Raw genomic sequence first — 21,167 nt, 5'->3', positions numbered from 1 at the left:
AGCTTCGCTTCTTCACGTGGACGTTGTAACGGGAGCCGTGTGGAGAAAAATGAGCTCATAAGTCACCCTGGTTGACACGAAGCGATTGCGATCCTTCGCTCGGAGGCGGTAGTTCTGTTTACAGTCGACAGCCAGCATTTGCCCTGAAGCGGAAAGCCTTCAGCTCAGTCTCGGGTCGCTGCTTCGAGATAAGCTGTCTTACTTCACTGCTTGGTGCGGAGGGAGCTGCGGGCAGGGCCGGGCCCCGGGTGCCAGCTGCAGCTCGGGGTCGTTCCTTGCAGGTCGTGAACGTTACCGGGATTTCCGTGGGAACTGGCTTGGCCTCTGCTTGCGACACACTGATGTCTCAGGTGAGGACGGGCCACCCCTCCCCCGCACCCTGGTTTGGGTCAGTTTCCTTTCCTGTGGGAGGTGATGTAAAGGACTGTCCCCTCTGTGGCTTTTGTTGCCTCTGGTTTGTCAAATACCATGCTGCTGACGACTTTCCTAATCGTGTCCTCGTGTCCTCGGGGCCTATGTGCTCGGGTGGGGCTGGGTTTCCCTTTTTCTGTCCTGTTGTGATCTCTCCCACCCTAAAACCGTCCTCCCTTACCCGATGTTGAGGACCCACATCTCCATCTCCTACCCGCATCTCTCTCCTGAGGGCCAGGCTTGAATGTCGGCCACGGCCCAGACACTCAGACTCAGCTCGACCAGAACTAAACTCAGCAGGCTTTCCCACCTGAACGGTCTCTCTCACAAGAATACACCACCCTCCTCGGCTCGAGTCAGAATCCTTCTCTATCTGCCGTCTCCGCATGTTAGCAGAGAGTCTGCTCATTGTGTCCGTTCTCACTGGCCGTCATGGGGTTGGGAACTCCAGGTTGGTGTGCCAGCATAATCAGAGGAGAGGAAGATTCTGGTCCAGGCCTTCCACTCCTGGCTCTGTCTTCCATCTCGCCCCCCTGCTTCACAACCATAGTGGTTTCCCTACTAGGATCCGAGGTGCTTGGGGAGAAAGGCTTTATCCCATTCAGTCTTTGAGTCACTATGGTTCAGCCTTGTGCTTGCTATGGAGTGGGTACCCTGGAAGTTCGTTGAATGAGTGAGAGGAAGGCAGAGAAGCAAGCAGAGATGGGTAGATGGGTGGACAGGTGGTTGGATGGATGGTTGATGGATGGATGGGTGGGTGGATGTGTGACGAATGAGTCCTGCCTTCAAACCCAGTGCCTGGGAGAGAGAGGACAGGGTTATGTCCAAAGGAAGGAGCAGCGCTGAGCATACGTGGTGTCTGCCAAGCTGTTGCACTCAGCTCCCCGACCGTTTGTGCACGGTGGATTCTGAGAGAGTTTTTGCGGGCTGAGCTGAACAGGGCTCTAAAGCAATTAATGCAATTTAGGCTCAAGTTAGCTCTGCATTGGCATGGCACAGGATATGAATTTTTATTTTAAACTCGTTTTTTGTCCCTTTTTTGCATCATTTCATTATTTTTATTCATACAGTTTTTTTTTTTTAAACAGAACACACTCTATCTTTATTTCCTCACCTAGAATGGACATCTTTCTGTATTAATAAATGTATTCCATAATAGCATGTTGTTTCCTGGATTTTAAATAACTTTTTAAAGCGATAGTAAAAAAATAATAAAAAAGAAAAAATAAAATAGAAATATACTAAAAGTCAAGCACATATAGAAACTTCAGGTTACCTACAAAAGTATTTGAAAAAAATGGGGGGAAAATTACTAAAATTTAACCCTTAGGAGTTATCTCTGTTAAATTTTTGGTGACAATCCTCCAAATATTCCCATCGATGTACACTTACACACCCACACCATTCTAAAATCTACATTTTTTTATTTAAAAAAAATTTTTTTTTTTAAGATTTTATTTATTTATTTGACAGAGATAGAGACAGCCAGCGAGAGAGGGAACACAAGCAGGGGGAGTGGGAGAGGAAGAAGCAGGCTCACAGCGGAAGAGCCTGATGTGGGGCTCGATCCCATAACGCCGGGATCACGCCCTGAGCCGAAGGCAGACGCTTAACCGCTGTGCCACCCAGGCGCCCCTAAAATCTACATTTTTTTAAAAAAGATTTTATTTATTTGACAGAGACAGCCAGCGAGAGAGGGAACAGAAGCAGGGGGAGTGGGAGAGGAAGAAGCAGGCTCCCAGCGGAGCAGGGAGCCTGATGCGGGGCTTGAGACCCGAGCCACCCAGGCGCCCAAAAATCACCATGGTTTTATCATGTTTTCCTCCCGTTAAACCATGAGTTTGGAGAACACGTGGAATGAACTAGTACAGACATTCCCTCTACTATCTGCGTAATATTCTATGGTATTTATCTTGCCATTATTTTTATTTAATTTGTTTTCGTTGCCTTTGGTACTGTGCTTTATTTATTTATTTTTAAAGATTTTGTTTTATTTATTTGACAGAGACAGCCAGCGAGAGAGGGAACACAAGCAGGGGGAGTGGGAGAGGAAGAAGCAGGCTCCCAGCACAGGAGCCTGATGTGGGGCTCGATCCCAGAACGGGGGGATCACGCCCTGAGCCAAAGGCAGACGCTTAACGACTGCGCCACCCCTGTACTGTGCCTTAAGGTAGACCCCTTTTTGGATGTGGAAAGAGACAGTCACACGGGTTACTTGAAGGAAAGGGAGCGTGGGAAAAGCTCGGCGAGGCCCGGACTCGGCCAAGGCCACTGTGGGGACACGCCCCTCAGCCTCTGTCGGGGCTGCTTCTGTCTGGGGCCTGCGCTGTCCTCCCCTGGCCCGCTCTCTGCTCCGTGCTCTGGGCCCCCGGTGGCTGGTCGCCTCTGGCTTCTGTACCCTCGTCCCTCTTAGACTTCAGCAGCTTATGTCGGTTCCCTCCTGGGAGCCCCCCACTGTCCCCCTCCCGCTGTGGCGGCCACTGGGCCTGGTGCGCCACCCCGGTCCCAGCCACGCGGGCCGCCCGGCCGGGCCTCTCCCCGCCGGCTCTCAGCACACCGCGGCATTCGTTACCATCGCACGTTTTCTCTCTCAAGTCCTTTGGAGGCAAGAACCTGAAACGCGTGGGGATCATCCTTCAAAGAGGAATCCTCATCTTGATGCTGTGTTGCTTTCCTTGCTGGGCCGTCTTCATCAATACGGAACGCATCCTCCTGCTCTTAAAACAAGACCCCGAAGTCTCCAGGTCAGCAGCGTCTCTCATGTCAGAACCCCAGGTTCAGAGTAAGTGACCATCTGGGCCTCTTACCTGTGTTGACATATTCGGCCGATTCCCTGGACTCGAACCCTGTGGCAAACGGAAGCTGTGACCTGCGGAGTGCAGGCTAGAGGGCTGGCGGGGACCACCTGACACTGGGTGACACAGGGACACGGGGTAACATGGTGGCCTGGTGCCGTGCCCAGAGTGAAAAGATACAGGACAAGAATGTAATACCCTTGGCCCGAGACCACATTTCCCAGAGTTGCTCTGTTCTGGTGTTCTGCAAACGCACCGAGTGTTTCTCTCCCCCCAGAAGGAGAATAGCAACATAGTTGCCTTCACTTTTATTTTTAGAGTTGGGTTGGTTGGTTGGTTTGTTTTAACCTGCAGTTGCAGCAAGCTCTCTGGGATTGTCTTCAGGGTACATGGCATGGATGGCACACAAGGAGGCATCTCTCCTTTTCTAGAAGACCGTCTTGCTTCAGTGTGAGATACACCTACAGTCCCAACTCCGAAAGTTTCTAAATTTCGCCCACGTTTCAGTTCATTTTGCTGTGTTCGTTCCACCTTTTCTGCTAGGAATGTGCTGAAAGGTGTAAAGTCCGGCTTGCCTTTAGAAAGCAGACGCTCAGCGGGCCCGATGTGTTAATTTGGGTTGCAGAAAAAGTCTCTTAAGAGCGTCATTAAATTTCCCCATCTAAGTTATTTTTAGTTTTACTTTTTAGAAAATACTGTGTGGATTCAATTTGAAGACGTATGATCAGTAATTGTTTGGATATTAACCGAAGGCTGTTTGCTGTTTATTTCAGGATAGCCCAGACTTATGTGATGATTTTTATTCCTGCTCTTCCTGTAAGTGTCAAGGGTATTCTTTTTTTTTTTAAATTAATTAATTTATTTGAGGGGGAGAGAGAGAGAGCATGAGCAGGGGGGAGGGGCAGAGAGAGAAGCAGACTCCCCGCTGAGCAGGGAGCCCGACGTGGGGCTCGATCCCAGGACCCCAGGACCACTACCTGAGCTGAAGGCAGGTGCTTAACCGACTGAGCCGCCCAGGTGCCCCGCGTTGCTTTACATGAAGCAGCTCATGAATGTGGCAAGTGTGGGCCTCCCTCCTCGTATCACAGAGCTGTCCGTGTGTCAGTTCAACGGGTCTCTCTTGGACCTGCCATCCCTCCCTTACTGATTCTCAGAGCTTGTACCACTTTGAGGCCCACCAGCTTACAGGAAGCATGCACACCGATCAGAGGAAGAACTCCCCTTCCTTATGCCATGGTTACTTTCGATTGCAAATTAATCAGGATGTTGCCAGGGCTCCCCTGGGATTTTGGGAAGTACCCCCCCCCCCCGGCTGGCACCCTCGGAGCCATTCAAATGTCAAGGTAGTGAGGGGTTTCTGCTTCAGCCAGTTAGAGGTCGACTTGTCCGTTTGTCAGCGAGTCTTTTCTGGAAAATTCCAAACAGCATCCTAGCATTGATTGGTGTGGCTCTGGTTCTCTGATTTTGACGTCTCATCAAGAGGAAATGTCTTCTTAAAAAACAGAACTGACAGAAACTCTTGGAATTATACTTTCCTATTAATGTGAGGGGTTTTTCTGTTTTCTCTTACAGGCAACATTCCTGTTCCAGCTGCAGACGAGATATTTACAAAGTCAGGTACAGATTCTTTTTCTATTTTTACTCCGTGGTACTGGAAATGTATAGTAAATATTCTATAGTAAAAGTAATTCACAATTTTTTTCCTGGAATCCTACCGAGAGCTCCTTGTTGGGGAGACGTGACGTCTCGTAGATGGACTTTGTCCGGCTCAGGGGAGACGCCCGTCTCCCTCTGTCCAATTCCTGCGCCCACCCCTGGTGTTACTCCACCTCTAACCTCTTTTGTGGGCTGCTGGCTGGCTTTGGGTCTGGCCCCAGGCCTGGCTCTCGTGCCTCTGTTTTAGAGGAAGAAGCCCCAGAGTTCCTATGGCCCAGAAGCGCCTGGGGTTCACGGTGCCCCTGGTATATGACACAGAGAAGGGACATGGGTGAGAAGGTCGAGGGTAGAGGTAAGGGGTGACCTCTACGTCACCATGCCACCTCCCCATGTCCCTCTTCTATAAGCCATCTGCTTGCCTTCATGTGACTTCTGTCCACAGAAGCCGCTCTTTGTTTTTTTGTTTTTTTTTTTAAGATTTTATTTATTTGTCAGAGAGCACAAGTGGGGGGGGGGAGCAGAGGGAGAAGCAGGCTCCGTGCTAAGCAAAGAGCCCGACGTGGGACTCGATCCCAGGACCCCGGGATCATGACCTGAGCTGAAGGCAGGCGCTTCCCGCTGAGCCACCCAGGCGTCCCCAAAGCTGTCCACTTCGATGGTGGTCAGATCCATTTAAACACACGGAGAATCCTCAGGAAAATGTTCATCCGAGGACTAGTGTAGGGTAGGCCACAGACCCAGAAGGAGTGAGGCTCTGTGGCCCCGTAAAGCACGGGGTGAACATTCACCGCATGCCCGCTAGGGGCCCGGCCTGGCAGGTGTTTCGTGTGCGAGGACTTCATAAACCTTGCCCGCGGCCTTGTGGAGAAGTAACTGGGCCCAAGCGTCTCCCAGATGGTCCTCCCGGGACGCTGCATGCCGGGAGTGGATTTGCGGTGCACGCGATCATTCCTTCTCTTCTGTCTCCGTGGTACCAGCTGGGGCGCAGCAGGTCATCGGAAGCACTTACACGCAGCTGGTTGGTTGGGCTTGCAGCCGCACCCGTGGCGGAGATGCAGCCAGTGGCTTTGGCCCTGGCCGCTGCGGTCCCATGTAGCTACGCTGTCCTTTAAAATCCCTGCGCGTGTAACTCTGCCTACTTAGAGGGACTCCCTCTTCCTCCTGCAAGTCTCGTTGCTCTCACACGACTACCGCGTTGTCCTCTCCCCGGAGGCGTGGGGGCTGTTTCCACACCACGAAGTCCGGCCACAGCAGCTGGCTGGCCTGCCTCTTCACTGGACTCGGACGCTCTTGCCTGGATTTGGGACCTCCCGCAGGTGGAGGGCTCAGTCCCACCGTCTAACCTCCCCACCTCCAGATGCCGAAGGCAAGTCTAGGTTGCCACCTGTGTGACCGATCGGCTGGTCGGTTCCGTTGATGTATTAGAGAGACTCGCAGAACTGAGGACAAGTTTGCTAACATTTTACGTTTATCATCAAAGGATCTGACAAAGAATGCAGACGAACACCCAGGGGGCGAGGCCCGTGGGGAAGGGGTGCCGTCTTCCCAGCACGTCTTCGTGTTCAGCAAGCTGGAAGCTCTCCAGACCCTGTGCTTTTGGGGGCAGCAGGATCGATCTCGTACTCTATTCGCAGCCCCTCTCCCCCGTCTGGAAAGTGAGAGAGGGGCTGACAAAGTCAAGCTTCTAATCGCGGCTTGGTGTTTCTGGTGACCTGGTCCCATCCAGGAGCCCACTCAGAGTCCCCTCGTTATGACAAAAGTCACCCTTGTCCCCCAAGACATTCCAAAGGATTTCGGAACTCCGTGTCAAGAACCCGGCTTGAAGACCCTGTGTGAGAACAAAGGAACCCCCTAGCGTTCTGATCCCTGGGGAAATTACGAGGGCTTTAGGAGCTCTGTGCTGGGAACCGGGGCAGGGCAGGGGCCGAGACCAATGTATGTTTCCTGTTATTTCACACCACCGAACTGATTGACTTTTGAAAATGCTGTTTGTTTTCTTCTTGGGGGGGTTTTAGGGCATCATCATGCCGCAAGTGATCACGGGAATTGCAGCGAATGTGATCAACGTGGGCATGAATGCCCTTCTGCTCTATGCCCTGGACCTCGGCGTGGTGTAAGTAGTGACCCTCTCCTTCCCCAGAGCCTGGGTGTCTGCCAGGTGCGGGCTCCGGTCCCAGGGGCTGGGAGGCAGCCCGGGAGGGAGCGCTGATTCTCCCGCTATCCCTGAGTTGTAAGAAATCGACCCAGTTCCATCTTTACGAAGCTTGAGAAGATGAGGGTCGCACGTAGGAGGCAGTGTCAGTCTGGACCTCCCACCGGAGATGCCAGGCCGTTGGTGAATCTCCCAGCTGAACCTTCCAGTGCGCTGGCCCAGAGCCAGCCTCCCTCGCATGTGGCCGGCGTGGTCACACCAGCTCTTGCAGACCCAGCCCTGAGCCCCTGGCAATTTTATCTGCCCTAGGACAGCGTGTTTCTTTATAAATGAAAACTGAAAGAAAATAAAATGAAATAGAATAGAAAATATGAGAAGATGTGGGGGTATTTTCATGAGACGTTTGTTTCTGTGTGCGTGCGCACGTGTGTACCCATATTATTGTGGGTACCGGGGAGTGATAGCAAATTTATTTCTTACTGTTAGTTGCAGTAGGAAATGTATATAAAAGCCATTAAGTAAAGGATAGTGGAGAGGTGGAGTATAAGGATAACCAGTGAAAAAAGGTTTATGACATCTTCCTTACGCTAGGAAAACGGAAAGAGGCTTTGGCCATGGGGGAAGAGTCGGTTGACAGGTTTGCAAGCTGGTGACATCAACCCATGTAAACACCTGAGTGGGGGGGGGGGTCTGGGTTTCCCCTGCAGGTGCACCTTACAGACCCTCTCTTAGAAGTTTCTTGGACAAACTAAATAAATAAAAATCTTAAAAAAATAAGTTTCTCGAATAGATCTACGAAGGACAGTTTGGGGGTAGTTGGGTAAGAGGAGAGGAACCCATGGGAATGGATTAATCAGTGATAAAATTCGAGGATTGGTCAGAAGAGTGAAATGAAAAAGTAGAAGGACGGGGCGTCATTTTATTTGTGGGGTAAAACGTCATCTGTCCAAGATGCTCTAAGGTTATCTTGTAATAGCAAACAAATTTATTAAAATCCTGGGAAATAAAACAACTATGAACCTTAGACCAGTGTTTCTGAACACGATAGCTGTGTTTTGATACTGTATGTAACTAATTATGTGTAAGAATTTATATGATGGGTTATTTCAGGCTGTGAGGACAAGGAATAGTGACAGATGTTTATGTTCTTTTGTTTTTCGGTTGACTGATAGTCACATTTGGCTCTTCCACAAAATTCAGTGTTGGTGGAAAGAAAACAAGTCTATCTTAAGTGGGTGCTATATTTAAATTGTGAAAAGATAGTCCTCAGGTTCTAGGCTTTTCTAAAGATTGTGATTCCCTAACGGAGCCAAAGCTTTTCGGGACAGCCTGTTTCTTTGTACTTGGATGGAACGCACTCACAGGGAATGATCATGTTCTCTCCTTCAGAGGATCCGCCTGGGCAAACACCACTTCCCAGTTCCTCCTGTCTGCTCTTCTTTTCCTGTATGTGTGGTGGAAAAAAATTCACGTCGACACCTGGGGAGGTACGAGGACTTTGATTTCTTACGTTTTGTTATTTGTTATTCAGAGGGATGTAATCCTGGTTTGGGGAATTGTTTTCTCCCCAGAGAGGTTTTTTTTTTAATCTTTTGGAAAATTTAAAAATTATAGAAAATATTTAAATTAGTGAAAATATAAAACTTACAGGTCAATATGAGATTTTTTTTTTTTAATTTTATGTCCATGAAGTCAGGTTTTGGTCAAGGAAAACTGTTGGCAGCTGTCGGGTTGTAATAATTGATACTTAATGAATTAAAATTGCAGATACGAAACCCTAACTGTTCTTTGCAATTCATGCTGCTCTATGAAAGTGAAGTTTAATTAACGTCTTATCAACTCAAGTGAACAGATTGAACTCTCTTAAACATTCAGTACCACTTACAGGTTAGCATCCCTTAAGTAGTTTAACGTGCATTTGTAAATTCAGTAAAATAGATTTGTTTTGTTTTGTTTTTTTCTAATCTTTAAAATTGGGGTAAAATATATATCACGGGAAACTTGCCGTCTTAAACCATTTTAAGAGCTCTTCAGTACATTCACGATGTTGCATAACCATCACCACCATCCATTTCGAAAACATTTCTATCACCCCAAACAGAAACCTTGTACCAATTAAGCAGTAACTCCCCATTTTCCCTCCCTCTCGCCTCCGGTAACCTCCAGTCTATTTTCTGCTGATCTTGTATCTTGAAACTTTGCCGGGGTCTTTCATTAGCCCCGGCGGCTTCCCTGTAGATTCTTTGGGTGTTTCTACGTACAGGATCATGCCATGTGTGAACAGAGATGATTTTACTTCTTCCTTCCCAGTTTTGATGCCTTTTATTTCTTTTCTTGATTAATTGGTCTGGTAGAACTTCCAGCACAATGTTGAGTAGAAGTATAAAAACTGAGCCCCTTTGTCTTGTTTCTGATTTTAGAGGCAGAGTTTTCAGTCTTTAGCCATTGATACGATACGTGTGGGATTTTCATAGAAGCCCTTCATCGGGTTGAGAAAATTTCCTCTATTCCTAGTTTGTTGAGTGTTTTTGTTCATAAAAAGGGTGTTGGATATTTTTTCTGCCTTAACTGAGCTGAGCAGTGTTTGTTTTTCCCCCTTTTATTAATGTGATGTATCCCTTTGATTGGTGGTCATCACAGCTGCATTTCTGGGATAAATCCCATTTGGTCCCGGTGTACAATCCTTTTAATATGCTGCTGGGTATAGTTTGCCAGTATTTTGTCAAGGAGTTTTACATCCATATTCATAAGGGATATTGCTCTGTGATTTTCTTTTCTTGTGTTGTCTGAACCTGGCCTTGGTATCAGGGTGATGCTGGCCTCATAGAATGAGGCCATGAGTTCAGTAGTGTTACTTATTCTTCTATTTTTTGGAAGAGTTTGAGAAAGATTGGTGTCAGTTCTTCTTCAGATGTTTGCTTTAATTCACCAGTGAAGCCCTAAGGCCGTGGACTTTCCTCTGTTGGGAAATTTTGTTTTAAGTCCTCTATTTCCTTAATGATCATCTGTCTAGATGTTCCATTCATTACCGAAAATAGCGTACTGTGTCTCCCAACTCTTTGTGGAACTAATTCTCCAGTTCTGTCAATGTTTGCTTCATATTTTGGGAGGGGGGGCTCTGTTGTATGGTACGTACGTGTTTATAAGTGTTCCATCTTCTTGACGAACTGTTTCATCGATATATATTGTTGTTCTTCTGTCCTTTGTAACAGATTTTCACGTACAGTTATTTTACCTCATATTACCATAGCCACCCCAGCTCCCTTCGGGTTACTGTTTGGATGGGGTATATTTTTCTGTCCTCTTTCAGCCTATTTGTTGCTTGGTAAGTCACTCTCACTGGAGTCTCCTATAGATAGCATATTGTTAGACCATGTTTCTTGGTACATTCTGTCAGTCTCTGCCTTTTGATTGGAGAATTTAATCCACTTACATTTAAAGTAATTACTGATAAGGACAGACTTTCTTTGCCACTTGACTATTTGATTTCTATATGTCTTATACCTTTTTTTGTGTTTTCATTTCCTCCCCTACTGACTTCTTTTACGTTTAGGTGATTTTTTTTGTAGTGACTTGTTTTGATTCCATTCTCATTTCCTTTGTGTAGATTAGATTTTTTTCTTCATAGTTACCATGGGGATTATACTTAACGTCTTAAATTTATAACAATCCTGTTTGAATTGATACCAACGTAACTTCAGTAGCATCCGAAAATGCTGCTCCTGTACAGCTCTCTCCCCCACCCCTTTTGTTGTCGTCTGATTACATCTTTATTCATGTGTGCCCAGTAATGAAGATTCATAATTCTTTTCTATGCATTTGTCATTTGAATTATGGAGGCAATAAAACGTGGAGTTACAAACCAAAGATACAATAGTGCTGGCTTTAAAAAAAATTTTTATTTATTCATTTGAGAGAGAGAGAGCACAAGCAGGGGTAGGGGCAGAGGGAGAAGGAAAAGCAGATTCCCCGCTGAGCCGGGAGCCTGATGTGGGGCTTGATCCCAGGACCCTGAGATCATGACCTGAGCTAAAGGCAGATGCTTAAACATCTGAGCCACCCAGGCGCCCCGATGCTGGCTTTTCTACTTGCCTATGTAGTTACCTTTACTGGAGGTCTTTATTTGTTCACACAACTTTAAGTCACTCTCTGACATCCTTTCATTTCAACCTGAAGGACTCCCTTTAACATGTCTTTTAGGGCAGGTCCAGTGGTAACAAAATTCCTCAGCTTTTGCTTATCTGGGTGTATTTTAATTTCTCCCGCATTTTTAAAAAATATTTTATTTATTTATTTGAGAGAGAGAGAGTGAGCATGAGCAAGGGTTGTGGGGCAGAGGGGCAGAGGGCGCGGAAGAAGCAGACTCCCCTCTGAGCAGGGAGCCCAGCGTGGGGCTCAATCCCAGGACCCTGGGATTACGACCTGAACTGAAGGCAGATGCTTAACCGACTGAGCCACCCAGGAGACCTGAATTTCTCCCTCATTTTTAAAGGATATTTTCATCAGATACAAAAGTCTTGGTTGACAGTTTTTTCAGCAATTTAAATCTGTCATTCCATTGCCTTATGGCCTCCATGGTTTCTGATGAGAATCTGGCTGTTAATATTATTGCAGATTCCTTGTATGTGATGAGTCACTTCTCTCCTGCTGCCTAAAAAATTCTGTGTCTTTTGACAATTTGATTATAACATGTCTTGCTGTGGATCTCATTGAGTTGATGTGGCTTGCGGTTTGTTGAGCTTCTCGAATGTATATATTCATATCTTCGTGGCAGCCATTAACCTACTTCCTATCTGTGGATTTGTCTTTTCTGAACATTTCACATAAGTTAAACCACACAATACGTGGTCCTTTGTGACTGCTTTATCTCACTTAGTGTAAAATTTTCAAGGTTCATCCATGCTGTAGTGTAAATCGGTACTTCATTTCTTTCAACGGCTGAGTCATATTCCATTGTGTGGATCTATACTCTGTTTTACTTATCCATTCAACACTTAATGGATATTTGGTTTCCTCTCTTTGGCCATTATGAATAATGCTACTATCAACATTTACGTGCAAGTTTTTTTTTTTTTAAAGATTTTATTTATTTATTTAACAGAGATAACCAGCGAGAGAGGGAACACAAGCAGGGGGAGTGGGAGAGGAAGAAGCAGGCTCACAGCAGAGGAGCCTGATGTGGGGCTCGATCCCACAACGCCGGGATCACGCCCTGAGCCGAAGGCAGGCGCTTAACCGCTGCGCCACGCAGGCGCCCCTAACGTGCAAGTTTTTGTGTGGATCTGTCTTTCAGTTCTTTTGGGTAAATAGTTGGGAGTAGGATTGCTGGCTCGTATGGTAATTCTCTGATGAACCATCTGCAGAATCACCAGACTTTTCCAAACTGCTGCATGATTTTACATTCCCATCACATCCTTACCAACATGTGTTCTCCTTTCTTTTTCTTTTTTTTTTAATTCTAGGTATCCTGTTACATAGGAAGAGGTATCTTGTGATTTTTGACTTTCATTTCCCTGTCTGGCTGTAAGGACACTTTCTATCCTGCCCTTCCATCAGATGCGTTGTATCTTTATGTAATTCTGTTATCACGGCCTCTACCTTTCCCACCCGATTAGATTCTGTCGGCTTTTGATGTCCTTCCTGCTAATTGGAACACAAACGTCAATGGCATCTGATTGGATTCTGTATCTTGTGTTTTTGGCCCTGTGGATACACCATTAAAGTCCCAGTATCTAAATATCAAATATTTAGAAGTCACAGGAAGGTGGAGAGAATAACAAAACACCCATAATTAACAATGCCAGATTTAATAGATGTTAACATTTTCATTCTGCCACTTAAAAAATAAAGATTACAGATGGTGTTTGTGTTAGATAGGATTTCATTCTGCTACGAATAACAATTTCTTTAAAAAGATTGGAGTTTATTTTTCTCTCACCTGCAAGAAATTCAGAGGTAGGTGTCTGGGGCTGTAATGGCTGTCTGTAGTGTCACGGTCCATGTGCAGGGCCATCGCTTCTGGTTGAGTTCACACAGGTGGCCAGCTGGAGGGGGGGCAGGAATCCCACCTGGGCCTCGCTCGCCATGCATCCTAGCGCAGGACTTCAGCGTCCTTTTCTGAGCACAGAGGTGGATCTGCTGGCTGAGCTCTATTCATGATGTCGTATCCACCCATAAGGGCATTAAGTAGGTTAATAGAGGTCTTGGTTCCAGGCTCTTTTTATCGTGTTTCTCTACAATACATAGTTTCCATTCCCAGGGTCACTTCATGGACCATGATGGCTCCAACATTGCTCTTGTGTTCCAGTCAGTAAGAAGGAGGAGGGAGAAGAACAGGACTTTCACACACTCCCTTTAAGGGCGTTAAAAGTTCCTGAAGCTTGCCCACACCAATTCTGATTTGTCCTGTCTGGCCAGTACCTAGCCACAGGTTCCTATTGGGCTGCGAGAAATGTACACGTGGCCTCTAAACTTTTTGCAAGTTTATTTCTGTGAAATAGGTAGGCAAATGGTGGTCTCCACCACTGCTGGGAACTATGAAGCTCTCAGGGTATGCCAACAGCTGTGGCCCTTGTGCCTTCACCCTGGATACTCATTTATCTTGTAAGATTTCATGCGTGCTCCTGCTTGACAAAAGAGTTCCCTGAAAAAGTTATTTATCATTTTACTAATGGGCATAAATACTTCTAGATAAGTAAACTGGAATTGTGGCATGCTCATTTTCAATCACCTGGGTCCCAGTGTACTTGTACAAATGCTGCGGACTCGAGATCGGAGTTTGCCCGCAATAAGAAAAATATCCCATGCACGTCTGAAAGCAAAACTAATCTGTTAATAGCGATAAAAGAAGAGCGAGCTTAGGCCCTTACACCTTACCTCTTTCTTCTAATCAGCCTCCTTTCATTCTTCTTTTCACTTTCAAAAGCAGAAACGAATGGATCTTAGAAAATGTCTTAGCGTCCTTCTGCCCAGCCTCCACATCTCAGCACAGACGGTGTTCAGTTATTTCCTCTTGTCAGTCACGGTGCTTACTCGTTTCAGATTCTTCATGCTTCAGAGTCAAACTATTCCATGTATTTTGTAACAGCTTTGTTGAGGTATGTAATACAGATGCCCGAGTATGATACAGTTCTATATATTACATACAAAACGGTATGTGATACGGTTTCCACCCAAAATGATTCCTCGTGACCACAGTCCGTCCCTGTCCTCATCGTGAGCCCTGGGCAACCACTAATCTCTTAGTCTCCGTAGGTTTGCCTTTTCCGGAACATCACAAATATTTTATGTTGTACGTAAACCATCTGGTTATGAGACAAACTAAGTACTTCCGCAGAGGTGGCTAATTACCAATGATCCATAAATAAGGGAAGGAAGAAGAGCGCAAATATACCACGTAAAGTGATTCTTAGTTCCTTGCTCAATTTTTGTCTGTTTTTATCTCCCCCCACCCCATAGTTTTAATGGTGGAGGAAAAGGGCCATATCTAAATAGTTTTTTATAAACACAAATGCATATTTGGGACCCTCTGCAGATCCACTTCATTATACCAGGTCGGTAAATCCCTTAATGTTGGGAGGGAGGGGTAGGATTTTGGTGTGGACCGATTTACCTCTTGTGAAATTATTAACTGTTTAACATCCTTTAAATAATCAACATTTCTCTCAGTAAGTGCTTTTCACTTTTTAGTGCTTACGTAAGACCCCAAAACTTAGAATTAACAATTTGGGTTTCCCAGACATTTAAACGTTGATTGTGAATTTAATTCAAATCTTAGGTCTAATGTATCAATCCCATACATGCTTTAAACCACCTTAAAAACAGCTTTAAGATTATATACAGAATGTTTGGGGCGCCAGGGTGGCTCGGTTGGTTAAGCATCTGCCTTTGGCTCAGGTCATGATCCCGGGGTCCTGGGATCGAGCTCCGTGTCGGGCTGCCTGCTCAGCGGGGAATCTGCTTCTCCGTCTCCCTGCCACTCCTCCTGCTTGTGTTCTCTCACTCTCTCTCTCTCTCTCGACAAATAAATAAATAAAATCTTTAAAAAAACAAATAAGTAAAATCTTTTAAAAAATGTCTTTATATTTTTCTCCTTCTTGAATATTGCTGGGTATAAAAATCTAAGTTGATAGGAACTCTGCATGGCTGATATTACACTAGTTCCTTCTTGTTCTTGGCGACAAGTCTACCATCAACCTGGTTGGCTTCACTTTGCAGACAATCAGGTATTTTTCTCTCGTAGTTTTAAAGCTTTTCTCTTCCTCTTTGTACTGTAACATGGCCACATGAGGATTTTTAAAAAAGTATCTTGTAGACGTTCGGTAAGATTTCTTGATCTGAGGGCCTCCGTTAAACCCTGGAAAGGTTTTAGCCCTTTCTTCTACTGTTTATTCTCCCATCTCTGACTGTTCTGTCCTCTCGCTCAGACACCTTCCAGATCGCTTAATTTCTCTTCATATGTTCTCTCTCCGCAACTCTCTGTCCTGTGCTTCGAGAGATCTCTTTCCTCTCTGTTTGCTAATTGTCTTTTACGCTCTGCCTTGTCTAGTTTCTGGCTCATTTATTGTTTCGAATTTCCAACAGTTAGATTTTTTATTTCTAAGATTACTTGGTTCTTTTCTGCCTAGCCTTATTTCAAAACCTCCCGCCCTAAACATTTTAAGAGCACTTACTTAAAATTATTTTTTTCAGATTGCTCTATCCCTTCTAGTTTATCAGGTATAAAATCTTCCATGTGTTGGTTTTGTGGAGTTTGTTTCCTGGCATTAGACTTTTTTCTGTATCCTGGGCCATGAAACATACCTCTGCCCATATTTTGTTAATTCTAAGACTCTTTTTTTTCCTGCATTTTTATGTCTCTAAAATTTAGATTTTGTCTTTCCGTTGATGTGCTGAAATACCATGTCCTAATTTAATTGACAGATTCTTTGTGGCTCATAATGATATCTTAGATGTGTTGAGAACCACACCTAATTTCGCTAAGTGTCGTCTGACTGATCCCTGCTACCTCAGACTGTAGTTTCTACTGGCTTCTTTATGATTTTGTCTGGAGCTTATTACCCAAGGGGGTTTGCCTTCCTTGTGAGTCCCATATATGCCCTGCCCGTTTTTTAAAGGTTCTGTATCTGCTCAGGTCAAATGAAATATACGTGGTCCAGTCCCAGGGTCTTAGCTCAGGTTTCCTCACCGTGACTCTCCATCAGGTTCAAGCCCTCTCCTATACGCGGGCTGGTTCTTTCTGCTCATGGCTCATTTGTACCCATGGCTCCAGGTTGGCAGGCAGGTTTTCTGGTTTTTTCATGGGAGACAGGAGAGGGACTGTGCTTTCCTGGCTCCTAATGCTTCCTGCTCACTGGCGCTTCTTGACCACTGATACTTCTCACCAGCCGTAGGTATCATGTAATTCATGCGGAACATTCTCTGTTGATTCTTTTGTTGTTTGTTTTTTTAATTAACATAAATGTATTACTTGTTTCAGAGGTACAGGTCTGTGATTCATCAGTCTTACATAACACTCAGTTCTCATTACATCACGTGCCCTCCTTAATGCCCATCCCCCAGTTACCGCATCCCTCTACCCCTGCCTCTCCCCAGCAACCTGCAGTTTGTTTCCTGTGATTAAGAGTCTCTTATGGTTTGTCTCCCTCTCTGGTTTTGTCCTATTTTATTTTTTCCACTCTTCCCCTATGATCCTCTCATTTATTTCTTAAATTCCACATATCAGTGAGATCATACGATAATTGTCTTTCTCTGATTGACTTCTTTCACATAGCAAATACCCTCTAGTTCCATCCATGTTGTTGCAAATGGCAAGATTTCATTTTTTTGATGGCTGAGTAATATTCTATTGTGTGTGTATACACACACACACACACACACACACACACACACACACACACATACCACATCTTCTTTATCCATTCATCGTTGATGGACATCTGAACTCTTTCCTTATTTGGCTATTGTGGACATTGTCGCTATAAACATTGGGGTGCAGGTGCCCCTTCGGATCACTACGTCTGTATCTTTGGGGTAAATAGTCCTGCTGTCTTGATGATCACAGCTTTGTCATAGAGCTTGAAGTCCGGAATTGTGATGCCACCAGTTTTGGTTTTCTTTTTCAACATTCCTTTGGCTATTCGGGGTCTTTTCTGGTTCCACGCAAATTTTAGGATTATTTGTTCCAGCTCTGTGATAAAAGTTGATGATATTTTGATAGGGATCTCACTGAATGTGTAGTTTGCTCTAGGTACCATAGACATTTTCACAATATTTGTTCTTCCAATCCATGAGCATGGAACGTTTTTCTGTTTCTTTGTGTCTTCCTCAATTCCTCTTCCTCTTTCATGAGTGTTCTGTAGTTTTCTGCATACAGGTCCTTTGCCTCTCTGGTTCAGTGGCTTATTCCCAGGTATCTTATGGCTTTGGGTACAGTTGTAAATGGGATCGACTCCTTAATTTTTCTTTCTTCTGTCCCATTGTTATTGTATAGAAATGCAACTGATTTCTGGGCATTGATTTTATATCTCCTGCCACATTGCTGAATTCCTGTATGAGTTCTAGCAATTTAAGGGTGGAGACTTTTGGGTTTTCCACATAGAGTATCGTGTCATCTGCAGAGAGTGAGAGTTTGACTTCTTCTTTGCTGATCCGGGTGCCTTTTTATTTCTTTTTGTTGTCTGCTGAGGCTGGGACTTCTAGTACTATGATGAACAGCAGTGGTGATGGTGGACATCCCTGCCGTGTTCCTGACCTTAGGGGAAAAGCTCTCATTCTCTGCTGTGGGCTTCTCATAGACGGCTTTTATGATACTGAGGTATGTTCCCTCTATCCCTACACTGTGAAGAGTTTTTTTTTTTTTTTAAGATTTTATTTATTTATTTGACAGAGAGACAGCCAGCGAGAGAGGGAACACAGCAGGGGGAGTGGGAGAGGAAGAAGTAGGCTCCCAGCGGAGGAGCCTGATGTGGGACTCGATCCCGGAACGCCAGGATCACGCCCTGAGCCGAAGGCAGACGTTTAACGACTGCGCTACCCAGGCGCCCCCTGTGAAGAGTTTTAATCAGGAAAGGATGCTGTGCTTTGTCAAATGCTTTTTCTGCATCTATTGAGAGATCATATGGTTCTTGTCCTTTCCTTATATAGCCATCACATTGATTGATATGCAGATTTGAACCACCGTTGCAGCCCAGGAATAAATCCCCCTTGGTCGTGGTGAATAATCCTTTTAATGTACTGTTGGATCCTATTGGCTAGTATTTTGGCGAGGGTTTTTGTATCCACGTTCATCAGGGATATTTGTAATTCTCCTTTTTGGTGGGGTCTTTGTCTGGTTTTGGGATCAGGGTGATGCTGGTCTCAAAGAAAGAGTTTGGAAGTTTTCCTTCCATTTCAGTTTTTCGAAACAGCTTCAGAAGAATAGGTATTTATTCTTCTTTAAATGTTTGGTAGAATTCCCCTGCGAAGCCATCTGGCCCTGGGCTCTTGTTTGTTGGGAGATTTTTGATTCCTGCTTCAGTTTCCTTGCTGGTTACGGGTCTGTTCAGGTTTTCTATTTCTTCCTGGTTCGGTTTTGGTAGTTTATAATAACGTCTCTAGGAATGCATCCCTTTCTTCCAGATTGTCTAATTCGTTGGCATATAGTTGCTCATAATATGTTCTTATAATTGTTTGTATTTCTTCAGTGTTCATTGTGATCTCTCCTCTTTCATTCATGATTTTATTTATTTGGGTCCTTTCTCTTTTCTTTCTGATAAGTCTGACCAGGGCTTTATCAATCTTACTAATTCTTTCAAAGAACCAGCTCCTAGTTTCTTGATCTGTTCTACTGTTCTTTTGGTTTCTATTTCATTGATTTCTGCTCTAATCTTTACTAATTCTTTTCTCCTTCTGGGCTTGGGCTTTATTTGCTGTTCTTTCTCCAGCTCCTTTAGGTGTAGGGTTAGATTGTGTATTTGAGACCTTTCTTGTTTCTTGAGAAAGGCTTGTGTTGCTGTATACTTCCCTCTTAAGACTGCCTTTGCTGTATCCCAAAAGTTTTGAATAGTTGTGTTTTCATTTTCACTTTTTTCCATGAACTTCTTAAATTATTCTTTAATTTCCTTTTTGACCCATTCATTGTTTAGTAGGATTCTCTTTAGTGTCCATGTATTTGAGTTCTTTCCAAATTTCCATTTGTGACTGAGTTCAAGTTTCAAAGCATATAGTCCGAAAATATGCAGGGAATGATCCCAATCTTTGATACCTGTCGAGACCTGATTTGTGACCCAGGACGTGATCTATTCTGGAGAATGTTCCATGTGCATTCGAGAAGAATGTGTATTCTGCTGGTTTGGGATGGAATGTTCAGAATATATCTGTGAAGTCCATCTGGTCCAGCGTGTCATTCAAAGCCCTTGTTTCTTTGTTGATCTTCTGCTTAGATGATCTGTCCATTGCAGTGAGGGGGTTGTTAAAGTCCCCTACTAATACTGTATTATTATCAATGTGTTTCTTTAATTTTGTTATTAATCACTTATATAATTGGCTGCTCCCCCGTTAGGGGCATAAATATTTACAATGTTAGATCTTCTTGTTGGATAGACCCTTTAATTATGATATAGTGTCCTTCTTCATCTCTTATTACAGTCTTTAGTTTAAAATCTATTTTGTCTGATATGGGGATTGCCACCCCAGCTGTCTTTTGATGTCCATTAGCATGATAAAGGGTTTTCCACACCCTCACATTCAGTCTGGAGGTGTCTTTAAGTCTAAAGTGAGTTTCTTGCAGACAGCATATCGATGAGTCTTGCTTTTTTATCCAGTCTGTTACCTTGTGTCTTTTGATTGGGGCATTTAGCGCATTTACATTCAAAGTAACTATTGAAAGATATGAATTTAGTGCCATTGTATTACCTGTAAGGTGACTGTTACTGTGTATTGTCTCTGGTCCTTTCTGGTCTATGTTATTTTTGTGTTGTCTTTTTGCTTAGAGGACCCCTTTCAGTATTGCTTATAGGGCTGGTTTGGTGATCGCAAATTCTTTTAGTTTCTGATCACAGTTTCTTCTATTTTGAATGACATCCTAGCTGGATATAGTATTCTTGCCTGCATATTTTTCTCATTTAGCACCCTGAATATATCATGCCAGTCCTTTCTGGCCTGCCAGGTCTCTGTGGATAGATCTGCTACCAGTCTAATGTTTCCACCCTTGTAGGTTATAAACCTCTTGTCCCGAGCTGCTTTCAGGATTTTCTCTTTGTCTCTGAGATTTGTAAATTTCCCTATTAGATGTCGGGGAGTTGACCTATTTTTATTGATTCTGAGGAGGGTTCCCTGTGCCTCCTGGATTTTGATGCCTGTTTCCTTCCCCAGTTTAGGGAAGTTCTCTGCTGTAATTTGCACCAATATACCTTCAGCCCCCCCTTTTCTCTTCTTCTGGGATCCCAATTATCCTAATATTGTTTTACTTTATGGTATCACTTATCTCTTGAATTCTCCCCTCATAGTTGTTTATCCCTTTTTCTTAGCTTCTTTATTCTCCATCGTTAGGTCTTCTATATCACTGATTCTCTCTTCTCCCTCATGTATTCTAGCAGTTAGAGCCTCTGTTTTTTATTGCATCTCATTAATAACCTTTTTGATTTGACTTGGTTTGATTTTAGTTCTTTTATTTCTCCAGAAAGGGATTCTTTAGTGTCTACTGTGCTTTTTTCAAACCAAGCTAGTATCTTTATAATTATTGCTAACTCTGGTTCTGACATCTTACTAATGTCTATACTGATTAGGTCCCTGGCAGTCAGTACTGCCTCTTGTGCTCTTTTTTGAGGTGAGTTAGAGGACGAGAGTGAACATGGTGGCCTCCCAATCTCGGCCCCCATGGAGCCGAGAGCTCGGGCCCCCCTCCTCAGTGCACCCTCAGGGAAAGCAGTCACTCACTCCTGTCTCCCTGGTCTCAGGCGGCTCTCCATGCTCACCCGGCCTGTGACCCTGCGCATTTCTGTCTCAGGTACACGGTCGTGTTTGGAACCTCCAAACCCAGCAGGTGCCTCCACTGCACTCTCAGGCCGCTGCTTCCGGGGGAGGAAGGGGGGTGGTCTCCCCGGATCTGCTGCTTGTTGGGACCGGCCCGACTGTGTTCAGATCAGAGTTTATGGCCACCCCGAGCTGAGAGC

The 21,167-nt window shown here is 44.8% G+C and overlaps 1 protein-coding gene across 9 annotated transcripts in view; it reads left to right on the top strand.

The window, feature by feature from the left end:
* LOC123779747 (multidrug and toxin extrusion protein 2-like) overlaps positions 1 to 21,167 on the top strand; it is a 68,704-nt gene that overhangs the window by 7,274 nt on the left and 40,263 nt on the right. For 8 of the 9 annotated variants that reach the window (XM_045778233.2, XM_087867672.1, XM_087867677.1 and 5 more), the window contains 6 exons: positions 282 to 350; positions 3,007 to 3,155; positions 3,980 to 4,022; positions 4,779 to 4,823; positions 6,878 to 6,975; positions 8,404 to 8,501. In XM_045778233.2, coding sequence (XP_045634189.2) covers positions 282 to 350; positions 3,007 to 3,155; positions 3,980 to 4,022; positions 4,779 to 4,823; positions 6,878 to 6,975; positions 8,404 to 8,501 — 502 coding nt within the window. The other variant, XM_087867673.1, reaches the window with a different exon arrangement.

The sequence above is a fragment of the Ursus americanus genome, chromosome 14 (assembly GCF_024610735.1).
Source record: "Ursus americanus isolate L20-20 chromosome 14, mUrsAme1.1.p, whole genome shotgun sequence".
NCBI lineage: Eukaryota > Metazoa > Chordata > Mammalia > Carnivora > Ursidae > Ursus > Ursus americanus.
This window is presented reverse-complemented; position numbering and strand designations above follow the sequence as displayed.